General features: G+C 37.2%; 2 protein-coding genes across 2 annotated transcripts in view; one reads left to right on the top strand and one right to left on the bottom strand.

Moving 5' to 3' along the window:
• Nucleotides 1-8429, bottom strand: part of glt1d1 (glycosyltransferase 1 domain containing 1) — a 43203-nt gene extending 34774 nt beyond the window's left edge. The window contains exons 1-4 of the mRNA XM_028458021.1: nt 8143-8429; nt 4105-4256; nt 3904-4009; nt 588-639 (exon numbers count right to left, since the gene is read on the bottom strand). Of these exons, the coding sequence (XP_028313822.1) occupies nt 588-639; nt 3904-4009; nt 4105-4256; nt 8143-8210 (378 nt within the window). The 5' untranslated portion in view covers nt 8211-8429. The remainder of the gene's footprint in view (nt 1-587; nt 640-3903; nt 4010-4104; nt 4257-8142) is intronic.
• Nucleotides 8430-8695: 266 nt separating this feature from the next.
• slc15a4 (solute carrier family 15 member 4) overlaps nt 8696-26512 on the top strand; it is a 46279-nt gene continuing 28462 nt past the window's right edge. The window contains exons 1-6 of the mRNA XM_028458305.1: nt 8696-8871; nt 13107-13708; nt 15735-16027; nt 16681-16822; nt 16981-17055; nt 21033-21213. Of these exons, the coding sequence (XP_028314106.1) occupies nt 13148-13708; nt 15735-16027; nt 16681-16822; nt 16981-17055; nt 21033-21213 (1252 nt within the window). The 5' untranslated portion in view covers nt 8696-8871; nt 13107-13147. The remainder of the gene's footprint in view (nt 8872-13106; nt 13709-15734; nt 16028-16680; nt 16823-16980; nt 17056-21032; nt 21214-26512) is intronic.

The raw sequence follows: 26512 nt of genomic DNA, 5'->3' as shown, positions 1-26512 counted from the left end.
TCCTGGCAGCTTAATACCTTCACTTATAGTCTGGGTGTAATCATTCTGTGACACATCCTCTCTAACACTTACCTTTGGATAGTTGACCCAAGATAGTGTCTATGGAGCTAAAATCATGTGTGTGGATCAGAGGGCCTTTGTGTGTGGATCACACACTAATGCCAGTAAACTTAAAAGTACTGTGAGTAAACCATGCTTTGTGAGTTTGTGTGGTTAGAATAGAAGTCTACTGCTTTTACTATCTTAACACCTTTCATTTTCCTTTCCTGAACTCACCTGTTACCTTTTTTTCTACATTATTATCATACGCTCAGTTGTAACTGCTCCATGCAGTGTCGCCAAAGCCAATTATAATTCTCTTTATGCACAGGATCGACTTTCAAGGGTAACCCTCACCATCAGTGTTTGGAATAACGCCGTTTAAAATAACGGCGTTTTTTTTTTCAGTAAAGGAGCAATCTAACTAATTACTTTTTTAAAGTACCATTCCCAACATTGCTAACCATATTCTTGTTCTCGTATACAGTTAGGAAGCTATGGTAACTTGCAACTTGAATCTAGTTTAAAGTAAAAAGAAGTATTCTTACCAAGTATGATTCTGCTTTCTCCTTCATTGTTTCAGTGAATGCAACAGCAAATCTAAATTGGAAATTAAAAAAGCAGAACACTGTAATCACAAGCAGTATAACGAGAAGATAGAAAATAACACACGATCTAGCTTTATAAAAAGGGACCAGCGGGGGTGGTATTGAGTGATGACTGTAAATTATGCTTAAAGTGAGATTATGCTAACAGTGGGAGGCATGTGGATCGTTTGAAGTCAACTGGGATTGGTTACCTCAGTTCTCCTCGGGCCTGATTTACTTTGATTCCAAATGAAGAGCACTAACTTTGGTGTGCACTAAATTGAAAAGTTCATACAACACTCACCTATTGAGTAGGACATTTAAATAGAATGCAATGGAGATTTCCTCAAAACAAAATTTATTGAAACAAATCAAACAGCAGCAATATGTATAAAACAAATGTGGATCAATAAGGTTGATCATTTACAACACAAGTTGAACAGCATGATGAGGACACAAACATTTAAATACAGCATCCCTTCAGTCACACACAGTAGGTTCTCGGTCCAAATATAGATGGATGGAATGACACCAGGATACGTTAGTTTGACACAAACTTGCGCTGATTCTGGTTGTATTGAGTCACAGCAGTGCAATCACGGACGTGCACAGCCAGCATTAAGAGCATCTATAATGATAAACAAACATATCAAAATCAAGTTATTGCCTTTATCTGCTGTACTTATGCAGGTGTAGTTGAAGCTAAGTAGCTTAGCAAAGGCTAACACTAACACAGTCATTGTTAAGCAATAAAACATCTTTGATAATTACCTGTGTTTACAAATGTTGTCGCAGATTCCTGTGACTCTGATGAAGACGGTAGAGTTGTTCAGCTGAATATTTACATAGGATAGGATGGTATTCATATGATGTCAACAGTCAAAACATGGGCTTCATTATGGGGCAAGCGCTCATGGGTAAACTGCTACGTAATCAGTGACGTACTGACGTTTTGATGTGACGCAAGGACGTGGCTCCAACTTGCCGCTGTTGTGGTGGAAAACCAAACCGGTTCCTCAGCTAAACAGGGGGAGCTCTGAAGTAGCTCGAGCTCCAACTATAGCTCCGAACAAAAAGCCTGTGCTCTTGGTGGAAAAGCCCTATTTGTCTAAATTACTATTATTGTTACTAACAAATCCAATATTTAACCAATATTCTTGTTATTATTGACAGTCTGGAAGTGTTGTACAAAGGCTTCTGCATAGTGATGCTCTGTAGGTTCACTCACAGTCAAAGCAAACAGCTGCAGACTCCAGCCCTGACAGTGAGCCTTGTCAAACAGATTGCTGCCATTGCTTTCAGAGGTGTAGTGGTCACGTTAGCGCCACATATGGAGTAAATGATAAGTTGAGTCCCCTGTAGCCGCTTCTCCCACCTCTCTCACTCCCTGTCCCAGTTTATAGCTCCCATTTAGCAATAGCCTCTGTAACGTTGTTGTTAGTTTCTCTGGACATTGACATGTTCATTAAAAGCAGTAGAGACTCCTGCTGAATGTTTTGTTTTGTATAAAAGTTTATTGGAAATCAGTTCTAATCTTTTTTTACTGAAACATTTAGATCAGCGATTCTCAACTGGTGGGTCGGGACCCAAAAGTGGGTCGCGGATCTGTACTGGGTGGGTCGCGGAAAGCTGGCCCCCAAAAAAAGCAAAAAATACTTAATGTCTGTCATGGTGAACTTGTCTTTAATTTAAAAAAAAAAAAATCTTTTGACAGGCATGCTGTGAAATATATGTTGTACAGCAGAATATATAGGTTTATGTTTTAAAAAAAAAGATTATATGTGTGTTTTCAACAGCTATCTTTGAAAAAACTAAATTTGGTTAGTTGAATTCTAAAAAAAAAAAGTTGGTCGCGATTTGATGACCGTGGCAAACTGTGGGTCCCAGGGTGAGCTGAGTTGAGAACCCCTGATTTAGATACATTCCCGTCATTTTATAGAGAAATTTAAAAAAAAAAGTATGTCTTAGCTCAATAAGTGGTTTCACCCAGCTGACAATAAATTGCAGCTGTCTGTGCGAAGACGTTACAATTTAAAGCGAAAATGCACCATAACTAGATTAGACACAGTAGATTAGGAGTGTTAAACTTCTTTCAGTGTTAGGCTGGACCAGAAAAATCTTGCCTTTTTTTCCTTTTTTAAGGATAAGCTGCAATTATGACAATATTGTATCTTAGTTTTAACATTTCCAATAAACTGTCTACCAATCATTTAGTATTTCATGAGTAAATCATGATATAACAGATATTTGAAACTAGGGCTGGGCAAAAAAACAATTCCTCAATTTATCAAATTTGTAGATAAAAACTATTTTTATTTTGAAAATTCAAGTTAAAAAAATAAATAATAATAATTATATATATATATATTTTTTTTTTTTCCCCACCACAGTTTTTTCAGACTTTTTCGCATTCCATCCTTATGGGTTAACGTAGCGTGATGTGAGCCAGCCCCCTCTTTGTTTACATTTGTTTACCCTTTCAGTAGGTTATATGTGTGCCACAGGCATGTTTAATTTTTTATTCACACTATGCTGAGACGCTAATGGAAGAGTTTATTATTTTTTTAATTGTAATGCTATATGTTATAAAATATGTAGTTATATGATTTCTTAATCAGTAAATTTAAGCTACTGTGAAGTTCCTGTTGCACTTTTGCTTAAACCTGGTTAAAGCTTCAAATTGTTGAACAACAGAGACTCATTTACTTTTATTTTGGGATTGTTCTATGCATTTTAACTCTTGAGGACAATCACAGCAATAATGTTGCACTTTTGACAATATATCTGATGTCGGCAGTCATTTTTAAGTGCATTGGATAAAAAAAATTAATCGAAACTCAAATTTTTCAAATCTGAGAATTTTTTTTTAGGCAAAATCACCCAGCCCTACTTGGAACTGAAGGGTGATTTATCTTATGATTGGTGTTTTCCCTGTAGTTTTTACTTATAGCTAAAATATTCCCATAGGCCAAATTAAATGCTCTATTGAGACAGATCTGGCGTGATTGGTTTGATTTTAATACACATTAAGTAAAAAGGGTCAGGGGAGCCTGCTGACACATACAAATAACACTTAACACAAATGAAGGGATAACAGCTAAGCTCAGAGTCGTACTAAAGATTCAAAAAGTCAGGAGCCACACACTGAAATAGGTTTTTAAACTACACTATTTTTCAGCTACCCCCCTTTATGAGGGGAACTCAGTTGGGGGCCTCATACATGCATTCACTTTAAAGCTTAAGAAAAAACATATCAAATAGTTTGGAGAAACATCACCTGACTTTGAGCAGCACTTTCTCCATAACCAATCGCTTGTGTTCAACTTTCACATCCTCATTTATGTCAGTTCCTCCGAAAATGACGCCACAGGGGATCTGTAGATCTGTTGTAAAGAACATAAATAAATGAAATGAGACTTGTGGTTCATCTCTGACTCCTATAAACTTAAATAACCAGAATAAAAGGACCATTGTTTACCAAGTAAGAATCTGCCTGCTTTGAACAGATGAAGTGCTAGTGCACCCTTGAATGAGGGATTCTGAGACACAAGATCTGCAACATCAGCAGGAGAATGAAATTCTCCTGCATCTCTCAGTTCACAACTGTGTCCTGCTTCTTCAATGTAAGACCTAAAAAACAGTGCAGCATGAATTACATTTAAAAACATAGTTTTTTTTTTTTTTTCTTTCAAACTTGTCATCCAGCTTTTACTGTTTGTATAAACACTTATTACACACACTTCAGCCATAGAATTCAGATTACCATACATAATTGATATTGTGTTAGGCCCCTTTTGCTCCAAAAACTCTTGACATAACTATACATTATATACTACAAAGAAACTCCAATAAAGTGTCACTTTGCTCTGTAAAGTGCTTAAAGCTGATATCAGGAGTTTCTGAGAAACGTCTCGATGTCCCGCCCTCAACAGTTCCATTTCCTCCCCCTGCCTCTGCAATCTACCAGAAGCCACACCTCTACTTTTCTGCACGCGCATCGTGGAAGACAACAAGGTCGCATCGGGTCACATTAATATAGGTCTATAGGTCAGGTAAGAGCCAAAATCATATTTACCTGTTTGCTATTATGACGCGCGGCCTTGTTTCTGTGCACATTTCTGCATTCACTGTGATTGACAGTCTCAAAAGCATGAGGATCAAAGCCTATTGGTTGGGCGCAGTCGGCGATTGTTTCCATTTGTATAAGGGTCTATAGGACGAAGGAGGGACTTATATACATTAATGTATATGAATGACCACTGGCAGTAGACCATAGTAAAAGAGCAGTTAGGTATTTATACGCATTTCAAAATAATCATATAAACATAGATTTCTCAGAAACTCCGGATATCAGCTTTAAGCATTATCCTTTCTCCTCATACTGGCCTTCTTCAACAGTTGTGATCCTGGTTGACAAGTGTTCACAATATAAGCAACATAAATCCACCTGGTCATCCTTGCGGAGAGGAGGAAGTTATTTTTTATCGGAAAGAGCCATTCACCTTTACTGCAGGCTTGGGCAATAAACAGTTCATTCTGACACTTATTTACCAGAATTTATTTCTCTCAACTGATGAGTCCAGCCATGACACCCTGATGCCAGGTTTTAATTATTGAACCACATTTGATATATTTTGACCCGTAGCCATAAAGTTTTGACCCTCATCTCCAATCTAGGTTTGAGCCTTTTCAACATTTTTAGTTACCTCTGCCAAGGAGGTATTATTTACATATATATTTTCACATACATTTATCTATTTGGTTTGGTTGTCTGTTAGCAGGATTACAGCAAAAGCAGTTTCAGAAATTTAAAAATGAAATCTCTTTATCTCTTTGAAATTTGACTCAGTTATGAAGGGTTGGTTTCTATTGAAATCTCACTCAGATCCAATCTAGATTGTGCATTTTATTGTAGTTTTTCATTTAAAAAAATAAAAAATTGCAGTGCTAACACTGGACCTACAGTATCATGATTGATGGGGATAGAGATTTCTTACGGGTGACTGTAAGTGGTGGTGATAAAGCGCTATATAAAATCAAGTCCATTTACAAGTATTAATGTGTTAATGATCATGGGATCAGGATCAACTGATCCAGATATATGAATATCTGGCAAAAAGGATGTTTGGCGCTTAGAGAAGGTTTGCGCTCTTCTTAGCTATAATGTCCAAACCGGTATTTGTTGTATAATCCCATCCACTTTACATTTAATCTCATCTCCACAGTGCTCACCTCAGAGTGGTCATAATGATCTAGTACAGGGGTCACCATCCTTTACAGAACTGTGAGCTACTTCATAGGTACTGTATAGTATGAACTTAGGCTACAAGTTAGAAAAGCACTTCTTAGAGGCTAAAGGTTCATGGTTTCACTTTAAGTTTCAACACTTCCCTTAATTTGTGCAGTTTCATTCATATTACATTTAATTGAAAAATGATCATCTTCCTATTATACTAGCTACTAACAAACAATGTTTAAATAACATACAGTACAACATTTGTAAACTGGAACAATCATGTCATATTTCACATTAAAACAGTGGTTCTGAAACCTTTTTGGCTCAAGTACCCTCTTTGTCTGACTACAACATTTTGCTCCGAATACTGTGAAAAAACTACTATAGAGCATAATGATGGAATGAAAGAGTGATAACATTTTAAGGAATCTCATTTTGTAAATAAGTGAAATGAAACAGTATTTAGTGCCTCCTAAATAAATGTATTTCTATATTTTTCATAATTTCTGGTCATCTCATGCCTGGTCAATTCATGTTCTAAGCATGATCATTTCCATCATCAATATTATGATCATCATTTTTTAACTAAAAATTAATTAACATAAATCCCCATATGAGGGCGACCGTGGCTCAGGTGGTAGTGGGTCGTCTTCTGATCGAGAGGTTGGGGGTTCGATCCCAGTACCTGACTATGTGTCGAAGTGTCCTTGGGCAAGACACTGAACCCTAAGTTGCTCCCAATGGTCGACTAGCGCCTTGCATGGCAGTCCTGTCCCACTGGTGTGTGAATGTGAGAGTGAATGGGTGAATGAGCTGATATGTAAAGCGCTTTGAGACTGCTTCAGTGTGGTGATAAAGCGCTATATAAAATCAAGTCCATTTACCATTTACCATATTTTCAGTGCTTTCATTTGTTAATTTCCTTCTCTTTCTCTCTCTCTCAAGTACCGCCTGTAGTGCCATTGCGTACCCCCATTTGAGAAACCCTGAAATATAACATACCACAACCAAATCTGCAACACTTAAAAACATGCTTAACATTGTTTCCTTGAAAATATACATTTAAAGGAGCATTAGGCAGGATTTGAGAAAATATAAACGTTCATTTTAAGTTTTTTTTATGCTAATGGGCGATGAAGCACTGTAAACCAAAGAGAATGAGTCCACACGTACGTCTACCTATTGCCTTGAAAAGATTGTGTGATATTGTTTTTGAAATTGAGATTTTGTACTGCTGTTCAGGGTCCGAACAGTTCTGCGGACGTGAAGTAAAATGACGCTGATGCGCGTTCTCTGCGGCTTGGAGAGGCATCCGAATACCGGAAATAAAAAACAAAATGAGAAGAAGATGACTTTGAGACTGAAAGAAGACAAGCACAGTGGACTATACTACTGTTTGGTTCCACAGATGCATGCAGAGGCATGTGCACAGGTCATGCAGTAGAGGTGTCCCGATCCGATATCGATATCGGTCCGATATCAGCCACATGCACACATGGAGACACACTGTGACAAACAGGCATACGCACACAGACCAAAAACAGACGCGCACAGACAGCGGTATTGACAAATGGGGAAACACACACAACGATCAGGATCCACACACACCACAGTGATCGGGCATCCACACCAGCCTGTCACACAGAGAGCGCTGCTATAAAGTTCATGCTCGCGCTCCTGAGCCGGCTTGGCTGATGACTGCAGTGACACTAACGGCCGCTGTGTCATTATGGAGTCATATTTCATGATCCTGCCCTATGCTCCTTTAAAGATAGTAATTTAATGCTAAAACGTTAACACCTGCAGCAGTATTTAACTGTATTAACTACATCTGCCAAATCATATATATTTATATTTGTGAATTTTAATTTTGGAAAGTAAATCAGATTTTAGATGGAGCTAATCGGTGAGTAGAGCTCCTAAGGGCACCTCACATGGTCCAAGCGGCTACCTAGTGCCCGGACACCGTGTTGGTGTCAGTGACCCCTGGTCTGGTATATGGTGTCCACGTGGCAAACTGACAAAGAGTATCACCCTGATTATTTAGAAGGTTTATGGACACAAACAATAAAAATTAACGATCCTTAATGGTAAACAGGGGACTGACATCAGGTGTCATCATAGTTATTACCGGTTTATTACATTTAAATTATTCACACCTTTTTTTTTTTTTTTTTTTTTTAAACAAGCCTGGTTAGTGCGAGACCATTTTGTATCCAACAATTCGGTTGACATAACATAATGTCTTACAACCTAAAAATGAGCTTCATTTCGGGTTACCTTATTCTCTCAGCAGTTGTCTGGTTCCCAGTTTTTGGGTGAAGACAGGCAATAAAGAGTATTTTCATATCTCCGCTAAAGGCGCAGCAGCAACGTGCTGTAAATGAGGTTTACACACAAATGTAGAAGGAGTAAAGCAGGCAGTAGCAGTAGTAGTAGTAGTTCGCTCACAGAGCAGAGGTAAACCGCTCTCACATTTCCTGCTCTGCTGTCACTGAACACTAACACACCAGGACAAGCCCCGCCCCCACCAGCGCACGCCATGCTTGATTTGTTTACAAGTCCGTCCCATTAAGGATCCCCTGGAAACACGCAACCTGACCAGTGGACCACTTACTTCATTTATAATTCAACAAGAAAGCTCATAAAAAACGAAGGCTGTTATACTGATGAGTTAGAAAAACATGAATTATAATTTAAAAAAATTCCCCGAGCGCAGTTTCCACCACTGGTTGAGCCTGAGTTATGGAACAGATATCTATGTAATGTGGATAGGCTGCACTCGGCTCCTAATGCGGTACGCGTCATTTTACAAGTCGTCTTCAGGGTTAGTTTCCTGGCTGTGGCTGTGTCACGCGGTAGTACTGTGACACGGTGTATTTTGTGTTGACTTCCACTTCTGTGTACGAGGACTGACTGTCTGACAAACTCAACACTTCTCCGGGAAAATTATCACATACTTTAAAGGAAATGTGTAGAGGACACAGGGACGTGTGTCAGTAACTAAAGGTAATGTTTATGCAAACTAATATTATTTAGCTACGACTAGTGCTAAAGCTAGCAGTGATTTGTTCCTGAGTGATTTGTTGGAGATTTTTTCTTTGTCAAATAATGAGGATATGTTAACCACTAATATCTTAAGTTTATCCCGAAAGCTCATTAAGTTATAGCTGATGTCATTCATTCCCAGTATGAGTTCCTTATAATCACATGACTGAATTACTGTCATGTGAATTACTTCTGTTTGCTTCTTTACAAGCGATATCCCTTACTATATATATATATATATATATATATATATATATATATATATATATATATATATATATATATAATACGCATTTAGCTTGAATGAATTCTCTATCTTTGTTTATAGCACGGACACTTTTCTGTCCTAAAATCTAGTGTGTGAAATATTTAAATGCTCATGTTAAACTTATATTATGCCTATATTTTCACATATTTACACCCACCAGTTCTTTTGGAAAAGTTTTCGCCTTCTGGTGTGTATGATGATGCTCGTAGAAATATGTTGATAGTGATAGTGGTTTTAATGATGAATTAAGTTGAATAATGGTGACAGCAATGGTTTCTGAAAGCTCATAGCATTGAATAGATAGATCATCTAGGGTGAGACATTAAACCGAGTTCACAATACGATAAGATGGACTGATGAAAAACTATGAAGTGAAAAAAGACAAAAAAAAAAAAAACTTATTTGGAAAAATAACCATGCTTTTATTAGTCTCTAACTAGGGCTGAACAATTTTGAAAAATAATGTAATTGCATTTTTTTTTTTTCACTCATTATGTCGATTGCGATTTAAAATGCGATTATATTTTCAAGGGCATCTTGTCATGTATTTTTCAATGAACACAAGCAACAAATCAATCTGTTTCAGATTTATTTAAACTTTAAATAAACATAACATATACATTTTAAAGCACAGATTACAACAATAAAGCAACCAAATCTGTGGCTTTACCTCTTCAGCACATCTAACTCACTTCACCTTTCATGAAACATGTAAACATGTGGACTGCACTTCTTAAACACACTCTGAACTTAACAGGACAGTACAAGACAGGACAAGAATAAAAATAAATTGCAGTCTTTGTGATTAAAAAATTGTGTTTTATGATATTGCGATAATATTGCAAATGTAATTAATTGTTCAGCCCTAACTCTAACTCTGGGTATGACCTTTTCAACTCAATAGGAGTATAAAAACTGAAACAAATGAAATTATAACATAAATAAGACTTTTTTTTTTTCTGATTTAGAATGCCAAAAATGTCTTTCTGCAAATACAAGGCAAAAACAGAGACAGACATAGGCAGTGGCTGCGTGCGTGCGTGCGTGTGCGCGGCTACAGTTTCAGTTTAGACCGCGGAGCGACAGGGAGATGTGAACTAATCTAATGAATAGGGATGTAATGATTAATCGTAAGGCAGTTAAAAATCGATTCATAGGTATCACGGTTCACATCGATACTGTGAAAATTGAATAACAGTACTTTTTTTTAAACAGCAGAGGGCGCTATATGTCCTTCTATTGTCCAGAAGTGTTGGCTACTACTTTCTTTCTGGCCACCTTCTACTCTTAATCATGTTCATAAATGATTCCTTACCCCTTTAGCACCGAAAGAATATGTGTAATATTACGTGAATATCTGTAAGAGTCACGTTTTTCTATTATGCTAGCGCATAGCATCTCTTCTTCACTGCTAGATTAGCTGCATGCCAACCGACGACTGGGTTGCCAGCGCCCTCTGCTGGTCCAAACAAATATCTGACGTAAATACAATGCAGTGACTGTTTTTTTTTTTAAAGTCCAATTGTTAAGGCACATAATATATTTTCAGTTGCACTTAAAAAAAAAAAAAAAACTATTATGCAGTTTTGCATTGTTTACTATAGAACCAGAATTTAAATTAATAGGCTTCTTCTTCATTTGTATTATTCCTTTATTTATTTCATTCAAGATTTATTTTTAGTTAAATTGCATTGTTTTGAATAGTTTATCAAGGGATTCTTTTGACAATGAAAAATAAAAGGAAAATAGTACAGTATTCCCAGTATAGTACAGTATATTCCCAAAAAAATAAAGGAATATTTTTCAGTCAACATTTGTCTACAGTCCCATTTTGTAAAATAAATCGTGAGATAATTGTATCGTGAACCCAGTATCGTGAATCGAATCGTATCGGGAGTTGAGTGAATCGTTACATCCCTACTAATGAACTAAAAATCCAACTAAAACTCCGGAAAACAATAACCAGGAATACAAATTAGCTCCCTGGTAAAGATAGTAGCTTCAACAACAGGTAAAATGATAAACTGGTGATATTACAGCCTGTGAATGTAATACGAGGACACATTTTTCCGCCTCCGGGTCGTAGTGCTAGCCGCCAGGTGAAGCCTGTTTACCGTGTTTACCGAGGTCCGTGTGTGTTTATTAAGTCCGTGTGTGTCTGTGTGAAAGTCTGCATGTTTATGCCTCCGTCCATCCACTCTTTTCATTATATCCATGTCTTTTAAGGCTCTTATTAGATAGTGTCGGCTGTAGTCCGGGCCGCCGCCATCTTGGATTATATCATCACCAGGGCGTCATCGCCGAAAAATGTGCACCCAAATACCTGTAAAGAGGTCTTATATTAGTCTATTTTCTTTTTAAAGTGGTGTTTTTTATGCCTTTAGACTCCAATTACATTTATGTATTTAATATCTTGCCTACAATTTAAACAGGTTAATAATATAACAAATTTTTATAGTTTCTGTTTCCACTGTATCCAGAATAATAATAATCTTTCTCAACAAGAACTGTTGATTGATTTGTCACATGACTGCTCCAGGGTTTGTTTGAGTTTGTTTTATTTTGTTTCACATCTACCTGGGCTGTAGCTCTTTGTTTTAAGACTGCTGACAACTTGTTTGTAGTTTAATTTCAGCAAGTTTCATTTTTACAGTTACAGTTGGGGACCTTTGTAATTGAATATCCTAATTACAGTACAGCAACCAAATTAAACTTTATCTAATAAGTGAATGGCCTGTGTACAGGCTTTTTCAAATTAAAAAATTATCCTTTGAAATCTGTGACATGTTGACCTGCACAACTCAAAGAACCGGAATCGAGAATCGTTTAGAAAAGGAATCGAAATTGAGAATCAGAATAGTTAAAATCCAAACGATGCCCAACCTAAATCGGGTGAAAGGAAAGGGTACACCTTTACGGGATGCTAGTCTAAATCGGAGTTTCTCAACCTTGGGGTCATGAGACGCCAGATGCCTTCAGGAAACTAAGAATATTTTGTTTGAATAATTTGAGCCCTTTTTCTGCAACTACACCAACTTCCACTTTTTCTTGTCATATTTTTGCTCCTTTTAATGCATTTTGCTGCATTACTATCATATCTGCCACTTCATTAAATTTCTTTTCTGCACATTTCAAGACATTTTCGGCACTTATAAACCCTTTTCGACACTTTTCCCTCCTAATGCTGCATATGTTGACCCATTATTGTCACTTTTAATGTTTTTTTAGAATCAGAATTAGAATCCTTTTATTTGTCAGTGTACCAAAAAAATTCACTCTCTCTCTCTCTCTCTCTGACACCTGTGTGTGTGTGGGTGTGGGGGGCGGACCCTACGCAGTCACGGGGAAGTGCATTGCATTTTTTTTTTTTTTTTAATGACGGTATTGAAACTGATACCGTTGCTGTTTTTATGACACCGCTGTATACAATATTACCATATTACCAACCGAGCCTAGTGGGAATGAATGGTTTCTGTACGCGCTTTGAGTCTCCTTGAAAAAAGTGCTATATAAATCCAATTATATTATTTATATCTATTATTATTACCTTTATTTTGGGCTGAAAAGGTTGGGAGCCACTGGTCTAAACAACGGCTTATGTAGGAAATTTAAACACTTAAATTAACCGAGCAGGGTGCGATTTAAAAAAAAAAAAAAAATGAAAATGAAAAAAAAAAACACAACGGAAGAACATGCACACATAAAGTTCTATGGGAATTAAACCCATGCCATCTAGCTGTGAGGTAGAAGTGATAACTATAGCAGACGTACAGTGGACAAAGACGTTTTCCTTAAATGTGTTTCCCATTTTGTTCCATTGGCTTCTTTAGTTTATGAATGGACTAAACAATAAAGAGAAACGTTTAAGTACGTTTAGTTGTAACAATGCTTCATTTTTATGTTTTTTAAATATTTGTTTCATCTGCAGGTTGTCTCACATAAACAGTTCTATCAAAGGTTGATGAGATCATGGCCAACCACCATGATGCTGATGAGAGATCCCCTCTCTTGGACTCGGAATCGTCTACGCAGCCATCCGTCTTCAAGGGAAGAAGACTTGCATGTGCAGCCATCCTACTTGCTGAGTCATTAGAAAGGATTGCTTTCTATGGCATCACATCCAATTTGGTGCTTTTTCTCAACAGTAGTCCTTTTTACTGGTTGGGCACCCAAGCCAGTCAGGCCACACTAATGTTTATGGGAGTTACTTACGTCATTTCGCCATTTGGAGGATGGCTGGCAGATGCATTCTTTGGGAAATTTCGAACCATTGTTTCAAGTTTGATCCCATATTTTATTGGAATGTTGCTTTTCACTTTATTATCAATGGACAACGTTCGGTTAAACCTATGTGGTGATGAAACGTTATTTCCGGTGCAACTTCCAGAGTGCCTAAAGAAGACTGTTCCAAAAAACGTGACCTGCAACCGTAATTCATATTGCAGCCCAGTAATCTACAGTGGACTATTTTTCATTGCTTTTGGTGTAGGCTGCTTGAAATCCAACATCACCCCATTTGGGGCGGATCAGGTAAAATAACTGCTTTTGTCAGATGTTGACATTGAAAATTCATAAGATGACTATTTCAATTGTAGATATTGGACTAGAATGGTAGGCTTGTACTTGATGGGATAGTCAGTATGTGAACGTTGATGACCATCATGTGATTTCTGTTGCACCATGATATTTGCACGCTTTTAACCACCCGGGTCCTGGCCCTCTTGAAAAGTAAAGTTAACTTTTTTCAAAATGATGTTAATTCTAGTTCTCACAAAATATGCTAGTCATTATCATTCAGCAATGCATGATTCCACATGAGGCTACAGAAGCTGACGCATAAGTGGCTACCGCTACACTGATCTCTGGGGTCATAGTATTTCAAAATAATCTAAACAGCTGTGCATAAAACCAATCAAAAGGGGCTTGTAGGGCAAATGTGATTAGTCCACTGGGCTCACAATACATTTCCACAATTGCAGCTTCCAAACCAGTATGCATTCACTTGTGACATCAATGGCCTACAAAATGTGTTTTGTACCAAATGTTTTTTTGTTTATTTATTCAGAACTCATTACATAACCTAGTGTTAATTAAATTGTGAAATGCTTTGGTACATTATTGTGGTTATGTTTTAAAAAGGTAGCTTGTACCACTGTTTAATTAGAGATTAAAAGTGCAAATATATGTAAGCTCTAAGTCAGGGGTCTGCAACCTTTACTCCCAAAACAGCCATTTTGCCTAATCTCACCTGGATTAAAGTCCTTCCAGAACCGAAAAAAAAACCTTCTTATTGAAGACAATTCAGTGTATAAAATAATATACAGTAAAAAAAAATACGAATAATTTTATTAATTAATGGATTTGAAGGGCTACAAAATATAACTTCAATTTGAGAACACGTGATCATGTCGATCAACACATGCTAATCTTTTGCAACATATCAAGCATGCATATTAAGCCGGCATGTTGACAGTTAAATACATCTTTCCTCACACATATAAAATCTCTATTTTCTTCCAGAATAGTCTTTTTGTTAGTTTAGTTATCTTAGCAGCTTCTAACGTCTGTAGATGTTGCAGGAGGTGAAGTAGGAAGGTGGCAGACTTATTGCGCAAATTGATTTATTTTTAGGTTAACAAATTGTTTTGCCATATTTTTATTTAAAGTTAATGTCATTAATCATCAATACCATCTGTAAGAAATAACAATTCATTGTTACAATATATTTTTAAAGCTCTAGGGAGCCATTGTGAAAGAGTCAAAGAGCCACATGAGGCTCCAGAGTCATAGGTTGCAGACCCCTGCTCAAAGTTATTAAACTAAACATATTATTTGGTACATACATGATTTAAGTTTGAAGGGAAAAAGACACATTGAACTAATTTTAGAACTGAATACATGTATCCAAAACAGAAGGAGTTGCACTCAGTGCTTGATGTTTTCCTAAATGTTTTAATGCAGTTTCACTGCAATGTAGTGATTAATTTGGTAAATGATGCTGCAGAACTGTTGAACTGAAAGATTTACGTTAAGTGCCATGACATTATCTCTCCTGTAGTTAATTGTAGCTGTATCGGTGCCTTTTTTGTCGTCATATATAAAATAATGCCCGCTCCTTCATGGAGTGATAAAATCTCTGCAAGGATAACTGAAGGGAAGGGAACGGTGTCATTATGAGTAATATGATCATATACTATATGATATACTTGCTAAAGTGTTAAATGCTTAGCATTTTGTCTAAACTAATGTGATTCAGTGAGTATTTATATATATATATAAACCCTCTGCTCTGTTATGTACACAATTTTAAACTTGCCATTGTATTATATTATAGTGTTAAATCCTCTGTAAGTGAGAAGGTAAAGTAAATACTATCACCCTCATTGAAATGAACACTTTTCAGAGTGGATGTTTAAAATAATGCTATTCCACGGACCCACTCATTCCAATTTTAAATTATTAGTTATTCTTTTCTTTTTTTTTTTTGCTTCATGTGACATCTCTACTTGTGTGACCTGATTAAACATTTGTAATCTTCTCTTGTACATGATCACAGGTCAAAGACAGAGGACCTGACGCCACGCGCAGGTTCTTTAACTGGTTCTACTGGTGCATCAATTTAGGAGCCATCCTGTCCCTGGGAGGTGTGGCCTACATCCAGCAGAACTTTAGCTTTGAAATCGGCTACATTATTCCCACTGTGTGCCTCGGGATCACCTTTATTGTGTTTCTCTTGGGACGCATGGTTTTCATCACAAAACCTGCCAATGGCAGCACCTTCACAGATATGTTCAAAATCCTGGCTTTCAGCTGCTGTCGACGTAAACCAACTGAGCCGAGCCTGTTTCGGTGAGAGACGCACGTTTCCCTCATGTGAACTATCAAAATGTCAGCTGACTAAGGAGACAAGGAAATTGCAATCAGTGCCAGACAGCACACTGATTGGGTTAAGCATTCACTACAGCCTATAATTTAGATAAGGTCACATTCTTTGTTCTGTGTAGAGTTCAGCGGTTGACTGTGTTGGCAGAATAACTCATTTAGGTGTTGTTGGTAGATCTGGATCCTAAAGCTTGTTCTGATCCCTTGTATCACCCCTTGTTTTTCCTACTGGTCTCTGGATTTAATTTACAGCCAGTGGTTAAAAAGTTTTTACTGAAGTGCTGATACCTGTCTTTGAATCAAAGTAGCACAATTGGCTCAAAAACTTGAGATTGAATAATTTAAGTTGGACGTTGCTGCAGCCTTGAAGCCTTTAAGATTTCCTTATTAAGGCATTTTCTCTTGAGATGAGGATTATAGGCTTTAGAATGAAGCTTCTTCCTATCTCTAGAAGTGCCGTTATTTAAGTTTTAAGATGTTAATTTTAAAAAGCACTGATTAAACTTTTTACTTCAAGTGTTTGGACTCAAAGTATTTCCTCTGTTTATTGTTGCATGTCATGTAGCAAACCAGCCTGTAAGTTTAAAGCATTTCCTTGTTTGTTTGTTTTTCTTTAAAAGTAATAAACCAACCATGCTGGACAGTGCCAAAGTGACATATGGAGGCACATTTTCTGAAGAAAAAGTAGAAGAAGTAAAGGCTGTGTTGAAAACCCTTCCAGTTTTCTTTGCCCTTATTCCATACTGGACTGTATACTTTCAGGTAAGATGACGCAACATAAAATTCAATTAAAAAAATATTGGAATCAAATGTATCCTAAGGAGTTATTCTAGAATTTAGAAAACAGCTTTGCAAAAGATAATCTGGTGATCGTCAAGTGCAGAAATCTTTTCATGTGTTGACTGTAAATTGTTTCACAGATGCAGACAACGTACTTCCTACAAAGCCTCCATCTCAAAATTCTCGGTGCTCCCTCAAACACTGACCCACATAAGGTATGTGAAGGAACCAATATTATCACTGCAATCTCACCTCGTGAATTTATGCTTCAACTTTACTCTATGCTTATGTTGAACTAAGCCTGTCAGCTTTAAAGTCCATCTTCACCAGTCATTTTGGACTCAATTATTTCCACTGCTAAAACTAAAGTCACTGGGTCACTGGGACACAATAGTAGGCAACAGCTGGAGGCAGCAGGAAAGGTGGGGGTAATACCTCAGGGATTAGGTTAAAACTTCACTGACTAATGCCTTGCAGATTAGCAACCCGACTGTGTATGTATCTACCCACCTGCGCTATGGTAGAAAGTCATTTTGATCAATTATATGTAGCGTTCTTAGGCGCTTTGGTGGTACCAACTTTATTGGGTGCTTCATTTTAAAGACAACAGCAAAGATCCACATATATAACTCCCACTAAACTGAGTTCACAAAGCTTGCACTGACGTTTTAAATTTTTTTCTGATGCAAGATGTGTGAACCAGATTTAGCCTTCAAGCTGATATATGGAGTTTCAGAGAAACGTCTCGATGTCCCGCCCTAAACAGCTTCACTTCCTCGCTTCTGCCTCTGCCAATCTACCAGAAGCCACGCCTCTACTTTTTTGCACACGCATTGCAGAACATAACAAGGTCACACCTGCTCGCATTGATATAGGTCTATAGGTCAAGTAAGAGCCAAAATCATATTTACCTGTTTGCTGTTGTGACGTGCGGCCTTGTTTCCGTGCACAGTTCCGCATTCACTTTGATTGACAGTCTCAAAAACACGCAGTCGAAGCCTATTGGCTGGGCGCAGTCGCCGATCATTTCCATTTGTATAGGGGTCTATAGGGTGAAGGCGGGACCACCGGCAGTAGACTATAGTAAAAGACGAATTAGGTATTTTTTTCCGCATTTCAAAAGAATCATACATAAACATAGATTTCTCAGAAACTCCAGATTTCAGCTTTAAGATAGTTGTAATTTATAGTCCTTGTATTAAACTTACTGTTTTCTATTGAATAAAGTTGTTTTTAGGTGTGCAGAAATGACTGGTAAACATCAATGTCAAACTATACCAAGACATGATGAAAGCATCAAAAAATAGAAAATTCCCAATTTGATAGTAAGCATAAAGAAGTGGACCAAGTTAATCACATATGTAAACACACACTCCCTCACTGGTTCAATAATTTAATTGACAAACCAATGTTTTGATTGAAAAGAAGGGCTAACTTGTTAGCGAGCTCTCCTACCTGGCACACGCCATATTGTGGTTCCCAAGTGTTGGAGCAGGGAGCGATCTAAAACCTCCAGTATATTGGTTCTCCAGAGACAAGTTTCCACAACCCTGCTCTTCTATATCACTGCTTTATCTCTGATTAATATAGTATAGAGAACCTACCCTATATGTATTATGTGCACAGACATGCACTTATCCTTCCACCAAGTAACACTTAATGAAACTAAAACACCTCACTATCCCTATATAGCCTCATACCACTGACTCATATGAAAGCTTTTGTAGTTGTTTATATAAAATGTATTTTAAGGTTTGACTTCGCCTTACAGTTGTAACTTGCCTCATTGTCCAAAACCTTTTGCATATTTACTGCTAATAAATTATTTATAGTTTTGCATTATAATTGCACAAATTGATATTTAACTTTATAAATGTATACATTTAGACTTTAACCAAGAATAGAGTAATAACTTAACATGTTTATGGTGCCAAAGTTGTTATTATTATGATTATGTTACTCCAATCCCTTTACTGGAAGGGTTCGTACAGAAAGGACCAGTGGAAGGTATGGGTTTTTTCAGATCTATTTTCTTTATGATCACAATGGTGAAAAATGCATGCAACCTTTGGTTTTATGGAATTATTCTTCTATGCAGTTTGCTGTTTATTCCTCCAGCTGCTTTTTATTCATTATCAGAAAAGTAAAACTTAAACTTTTTCCCACAACCTTCTGAACATCAAAAAGGGAAGTGAGATTAGATGCTTCTCATTTCTGCTGCATTCACGTCACCTGCTACATTTCAATGGTTTGCCTACAAAGGGCGGAAACACATCTCGTGCAAACAAAAAATAACCTCCAACTGACGTACTAAAATATTCCATGAAGCTATTAAATCTACATTACAACAAAACCTTGATGGATTTGTCGATAGATTGTGAGATATTGGCGTCTTAAGTGAAAAATCTTTCTTGTTGTTTCTAAGATAAATACATTGATAAATAATGGTGTAATGCACACTGTTTTATAAAGATCATTTATACTGACCTCTCCATGTATTTTTAAAAAAATTGTGGAAGTGGAAACACCTGAATGTATCTTCTGTTGCTACACCACCTACAGCAGATGCTCTATTTGGAGAAAAAACTCTCACAGCTCGTTTTATCATTCTCTGTCAGTGATTCTCAATCACCCTGATTTTGGGAACCATCATCTTCTATAAACAGAATTCCCCCATGTAGCTGACTATGTTACATTTCTCAAATTTCTTTCAGAAAAAGCAGGACTTGTTTGAACTGATTATTATACTAAAAGTGTTATTTTACTGTATTTAAGTATGTACAGGAAGTTTCTAACTTAATCATTATGTCTATGTGATGATGCCCAAGAAGAAGATTTTTGGTTTTACTCTTTTCTGTTTTACTCGTGATTAGTTGCATTTTATCGAAAGGTTTCATCTTTGAAACCCTATGTAAGTAAGGCATTTGTATCCTCAAGCATAGAACATGGGATGTGTATGGTATATGGATTGCCAGGACTTCTACCAAGAAAAAGAAGTTACATTTGAAAATGTGATGCTATCAGAAATGTTCAACTCTTCCCCAACCCCTCCATTTCCTACCCTGACTCCCTCTTCCCTGTTCCCTTCCCCCTCACCAAGGTGTAACACTGCCCTCTCTTTTTATATCCTCCCTTTAATAAAGTGGTTCTTATTAGGGGTGGGGGAAAATCACCTGGCCCAAGCTTTTATTTAGACAATTTTATTCATGCAAGTTATTTTTTGTGTGGTAAGTACGTTTTTATTTGTTTAGCATGAATAATTGTTACCTTTTGTCTTGAGTTTGTCTTTGTGTGATTACATCATTGGAATTAGTTTATTTCTTATCTTATACAAACTGTATAATTTTAATGCCATATTTTGCCTCAACACACTATGCATTTATCAATTTTGAAATGAATCGTGATCCTTAGAATCGGAATCGAATCGAATCGTGATACACACAAAGATTCACATCCCTATTTCTTACCCTTTCTTATGGAGGGCTGGTGATGGTCACAATTATGCATTAAAATAAATTCATTTATTGAATTGCAATAACAAAACATGCATTGCTGTCTTAAAAAGATTGCTCTTCTTGTAGTGTTGACCTTTGACAGAATGTGCAGACAATATAAATTAAAAGACACACCAGGAACTCTGATGACATTTAGTGTTTAAATTGCAAAAACCAGCTCTGGCAGTTTGCATAGTTTCAGAGCTTAGTCAGTGAGTTATTTCCAGAATGTGTAGATGGTTTGTATGCTTAAAGCAGATGGCTTTCTACTTGATATGTACCGTAGTCCATTTTGTTTGAGTTTAATTATCACTTTCAGAAAATTACGGTACACTTTATAGTAATATATTCAGATTTTACCTACACTTTGTAATGAAGAAGGATGTAAAATAATACTATACCATCATTTACTATCGGTGCTACAGCGGTTTCAATGAATTATAATCCTATTTATTCAGCTTTACTCTTATTATTTACACTGTGGTTTGATTTGCCATGTGGATTATCTTACATTGTGGTCGGCTTTGTCCACCTGGGGGTGCCAAAGCAGTACCAAGTGTGAGGTGTACACTTTTCCACACACGTGAGCACAAACGCTCATTTAATTGCAGTGAACAATACTGAATTTTTTTGTAGTAGAAATGCATTGTTGCCGTTTGTGCAGTTTTTCACATCTCCTTTGTTTGTGTCTTTTCTAGACTACATTCAGCTTCCCTGCTGCCTGGCTGACCATGTTTGACGCCATTCTGATCCTCCTTTTGATTCCTCTGAAAGACAGAGTCGTGGATCCGATCCTGAAACGGCGAGGCCTGCTGCCCTCCCCACTGAAGAGAATTGCAGTGGGGATGTTTTTCGTTATGTGGTCAGCTGTGGCAGCGGGTGAGTGCTTTTAGACTCATGTTCTGTTTATACTGTGACTCTACTAAGCCAAACATAAACCCCTTTTTTATAGCCAATGCAGCTGGGACTTTCACTTTCGGGCTGCTTTCACACAGGTATAGCCCCCCAGTCTGGCCAGATGGGCATTGATCCGCTCTAAAATATGAGTTAAAAAAAACCCTTTCAGTTACAGCGCTGTGGGTATGATTATCAACAATAAAATACAAAAAAAGAAGAAAAAACTGGGTGAAGTGTCTGTGACTGTCTCACTCACTTTCCCTCAGCCAGTCACAGCTGGTTGTTCCTGCAGACAGCGCTCAGGGAAAACTTAGCTCCATCATCTGCCCTGAACATGCTAAAAGCTTGTATTTCAGTGAGTTTTCTCAAACATCCACACACACCAGCCCCTATTTACCGCCCTCTGTCCACATTTGAGCTGTTTTGTAATGTTTCATGGCGTGTGTTCTCTAACTGTATTTGTGCCTAAGCCGTCAGTCAGTTCCATTGGAAACGATTCGAGTCCGGCCAAAACAAATGCTCTACAATTCACTTGCTTGATGTGCTCAAGACTTTTTTTGCATTTTCACATCGGCCCAAACGAACCGGATATTCTGGTCAATTGAATCCTAGAGTGGTTAACAGGGTTGGGGTCAGTTACATTTTTCAGTTTCAATTACATTTTCAATTTCCCGTGTTTAATTACAATTCAATTACAATTACAGTGACCAGCATTTTTTTTCCCAATTACAATTACTGAAGTTACATTACAATTAATCACAATTACTGAGCCTGAAATAGATTACCTAATAAAAGTTAACCTTCCTCTTGTGTTAGCTTTCTGTTAGCATCTCTTATGATAATGTGTCCTAAATCAGCTGTAAAATACATTCATCTAATTTCTTTCCTATCTATTGTTTACCTTGTTAGTTTTCCTAATCAATGAAAATATAGATTTTAATATTTTTGGTTTGGGCATTTGAACCTTTTTTGTGTCAGTATAACCTTCAATTCCTATTTTTTGGAAATGGTAAAATGTGGGAAAAGTTGATGTGAAACATATTTTAATAATTGTTAACTGCACATGTGTAAAACTGTACATGTAACTGTAGCATGTTTCCCAAGTTTTTAAATTATAATTGACAATTTTTATAGAATTTTAATGGAAATTACAATTACAAAGTCATTTATCTAAACTAAATTACAATTTAATTACGATTACAACAGCAACATATTTTTTAAATTACAATTATGATTACACCGTAATTGTAATTATTGTCAAATACTTGATTACAATTAAAATTGACCCCAACTCTGGTCGTTAGAATGTTCCAGTATCGCTGGTGTGAACGCACTCTGACTCAACATTGATATTAAACAATGTTTTACCTATTGTGTTGAACCTCGACATTGTAAGCATCGCTGAGGGGACATTTGCTCTGATCAGAGTATGATTTTCTGGCACTCACCTAATCCTGTAATTAATTAATGATTGTAATTAGTTCTGATAAAGATCCTCCTGTCACAGTGTCCTGCTGGCAAAGAGAACGCAGCTTTATTTCACCTTGCAGTCACAGTTAGAGCAGCAGTATCAAACTCTTTTTGTGTGACTTAGCTGCACGTGGCTGCACTCGTCAGCTCTATTCACATTTAGGCTTGTCGATTATTCCACAAATCAAGTCAAAGCCGTACCTTGCAGTGGGAGCTGGCGTCCTGATATTTTCAGGCTTTAAATGTTTTGAAAAAAAAGACACATGCCTGGAAGCGAAAAGAGAGAAAATCAGTAAAACTCCTGAGAATCAGTGCAGATTAAACTCCCTATAACTTCAGTCTGTTCTCCTTTTGCAGGCGTGCTTATCCACTGTCAAATAGAATCCAAATTTATTCTCATCATTTATATCTCATTACATGTGTTATTATGTTGACTACAGAAAGGAGAACAAAGATCTTTAAATTAAATATGACAGCAGTAGTTGGTGATGATTCTAAGGTATTATGTATTCAGACAAATTAAAATGAGGATAACTTGGGGATCCACAAGATAACACTCAATTATTATTATTAATGATACAGGACTTTATATATGCTGATATGTTTTTTTTTTCTTCTGAATTTATCATTAGTTTTGCATCTCGCCTTGAGTTTACTCAATTATCAAATACATTATGCATATTTTTTAAGCTAATTAAAAATAATCTTAATCTACTGATCAGTGTTTTTATATATATATATATATATATTTATTTATATATTTTTTTCTTAGAACAAGCTTTGCCATTATATTCTAGTGTCAATGTTAATAAAGCCTTTCATGGTGTAATTGCTGATTAAGATTCATATAAATGAAAGACCCAAAATAGTAAAAAAATGTTTTTGTTTTATTTTCCTTAAAGCTGATATCTGGAGTTTCTGAGAAATCTATGTTTATGTATGATTATTTTGTAATGCAAAAAAATACCTAACTAGTCTTTTACTATGGTCTACTGCCAGTGGTCATTCATATACAATAATATATATAATGTCAATCAAAGTGAATGTGGAACTGTGCACGGAAACAAGGCCGTAACAGCAACGTCACAACAGCAAACATGTAAATAACATTTTGGCTCTTACCTGACCCACAGACCTTTAGCAACGCGATGCGTGTGCAGAAAAGTAGAGGTGTGGCTTCTGGTAGATTGCAGAGGCAGGGGAGGAAGTGGGGCTGTTTAGGGCGGGATATCGAGAGACGTCCTCTCAGAAACTCCGGATATCAGCTTCAATGTTTTCTGGAGATAGATGAACGAAAAATGTGCAGAACTAAATGGTTTCTTTGTTGGATCAGGATGTTAAACAAGAGGGAATGGTTTACTAGTCTAACTCCTCCTATATGCTCTCATTTAGACGTTTAGTCAAACGGAACCGTCCGTTTTAATCATAACGTGATAAAAATTGTGCTTACCTAACTGAATTTGTGCAGGGTTTGAAATAATTTCTCTGCTAGTGACAGGAGCTTAGGTTTTTTTTCAGTTTTTAGAACACTTTGAAGTGTTTTACTTTTCCATTCTTGCAATAAATCCCAATTCCTGAATTTCATCTGCAGCAAAATAACTGATTCATATTGTAGTAAGCATTGTAATTTGAAGTTGCAGGAGTTAACAGAAAGGGTTTGTGCTTTTGCTGTAATCACTGGTCACAGAACAGGGAGGTGAAAATACTGCCAGGCAGTTCTGACCTGTATTCTGGGAATAGGATCACATAACTGTACAAACGGGCTTTGTGAAATAGTTTTTTTTAGTAATACCATTGTGCCTGGAACTTATTTGAATAGTTACGTGTGCTATTTATTCTCTGAATCCCCGAGCCTCATCTTCTTTCAGTCACATGTGCTACATTGGCAGCTGTTTTTCACTTCTTTTTTTTTTTTTTTTTTTTTTTTTTTAACGTATTTGATCAGCACTCAGTTGATTTTATGTCCCTTCACAGCGCTCATCAGCATCTGCCCGCAAGCTCAAATTATGTTTTGCAAACTGACCAATGGATACTTTAATAGACAATGATTGTCAGAGCCAAGCATCTTTCACACAGAAAATATCCAGCTGAATATATTTCATCATCTGCTGCTCCGTGACCACAGCACAGGCTACACCACTGCCCCTGAGCATTGGAATCACTTTGATCACCTTGTGTGCAAAATGTGCTGGAATTTGTCATGATTGAGGCTGCATGAAATATTTCAGAGGGTTTCATTGAACTCACCGGCTTGCATGGCAAAAGGACTGATGGAACTTCACAGCCTCACAGCAAGTGCAAAATAAATTGCACAATAATTTGATCTTTGCGCTGCTTAAAGGAGTGCCTACGGTATAATTGTTTTAGAAGTTGGCTACTCCAAATATTGTATTATTGGATAAACATTTTTGAGAGAATGGGTCACTCTCAGTTGCTCAGAGAATTCCAGCGTGATACCGTGCAGCCATGAAATTTCCGCTCTCAACGGTTTGTGGTGTTATACACTGCCTGACCAAAATTAGGTCACACATGCTAATATTTTGTTGGCCTACCTTTAGCTTTATTTAAGACTCTTATTCGCTGTGGCATCGTTTCCTAAAGCTTCTGCAATGTCAACAACAATTATTTCTGCACAGAGTTGCATACATTTTTCGCCAAGATCTTGTTTTGATGTTTGAAAATTTGGACTACTGTGAACTACTAGTGTTAATGGGGTTCAGTTCTAGACTCTGTGGTGGCCAATACCTATGTGACAAGGATGTCTCATGCTCTCTGAGCTACTCGTTCACAATTTTAGCCCAGTGAGCTTGTCAACTTGGAATTTGCCTGTCTCGTCAAGGAAAGAAAAAACATAAATGGAAAAACATGCTCATTCTGTATATTCAGGTAGTCAGCTGAATTCTTCCTTTAGAAAACATAACGTTGCTGAACACACACCTGACTAACTACAGCAACCCCAGATCATAGCTCGCCCCCACAGGCTTGTACAGTGGGCACTAGGCATGAAGGGTGTATCACTTCTGCAGCCTCTTTTCTTACCCTGATACGCCCATTATTCTGGAACAGGGTCAATCTGGACACATCAGACATGACCTTCTTCCATTGCTCCTGGGTCCAATCTTTATGCTCCCAAACCAATTGAAGCTGTTTTCCCCCCGATTAGCCTTACTGATAAGTGGTTTTCTTACGACTGCACAGTTGTTAAGTGTTAATCACTTGAGCTCTCTTGTATTGTGCATGAATGCTCTTATATGTTCATTATTAAACTGCCCTAAATTCTACTGTTGATTTTCTACCATTTTTTTTTTTTTTTGTGTGTGTTAAATTTTAAGTACACCTTAAAACCATTTTTTTCTGCCGTATATATATATGATTAGGTATGAAGTACTGCGCAGCACTGTGGGGGCGGACTTGCTGTGACTGGGTCTTTCCTAAAGTGTAAGTACACCCATGGTTTTTGCTGAACTGCCACTAGGAGGAAGTTCAAAAAATGCCTTGATTATGGGCTTTGCTCCGAGAGTAGTTAAGACATGCCCGGTCACAGCAGCCCCGCCCCCACAGCGCTGCACAGTTCTGCATAGTTCTGCATGGAGCTGTCAATCAATGCTTACTACAAGAACTGTGAGAGGAGGAAACCAGTCCCTCCTCCCATCTTTTACTGGAGGGGTGGGGCCAACAGTGACGGTTATAGACGTCAATAATCCAAAAAGATGTCACTGATCTAATCTCAGCCTATATCAAAATTAAATTCCAATAGCCGCCGTTCAACCCATAGAGGTCATTCACTCTGACATTTACTACTAAAAATGCT

Source organism: Gouania willdenowi, chromosome 9 (assembly GCF_900634775.1).
Source record: "Gouania willdenowi chromosome 9, fGouWil2.1, whole genome shotgun sequence".
In the NCBI taxonomy this organism is placed as follows: Eukaryota; Metazoa; Chordata; class Actinopteri; order Blenniiformes; family Gobiesocidae; genus Gouania; species Gouania willdenowi.
This window is presented reverse-complemented; position numbering and strand designations above follow the sequence as displayed.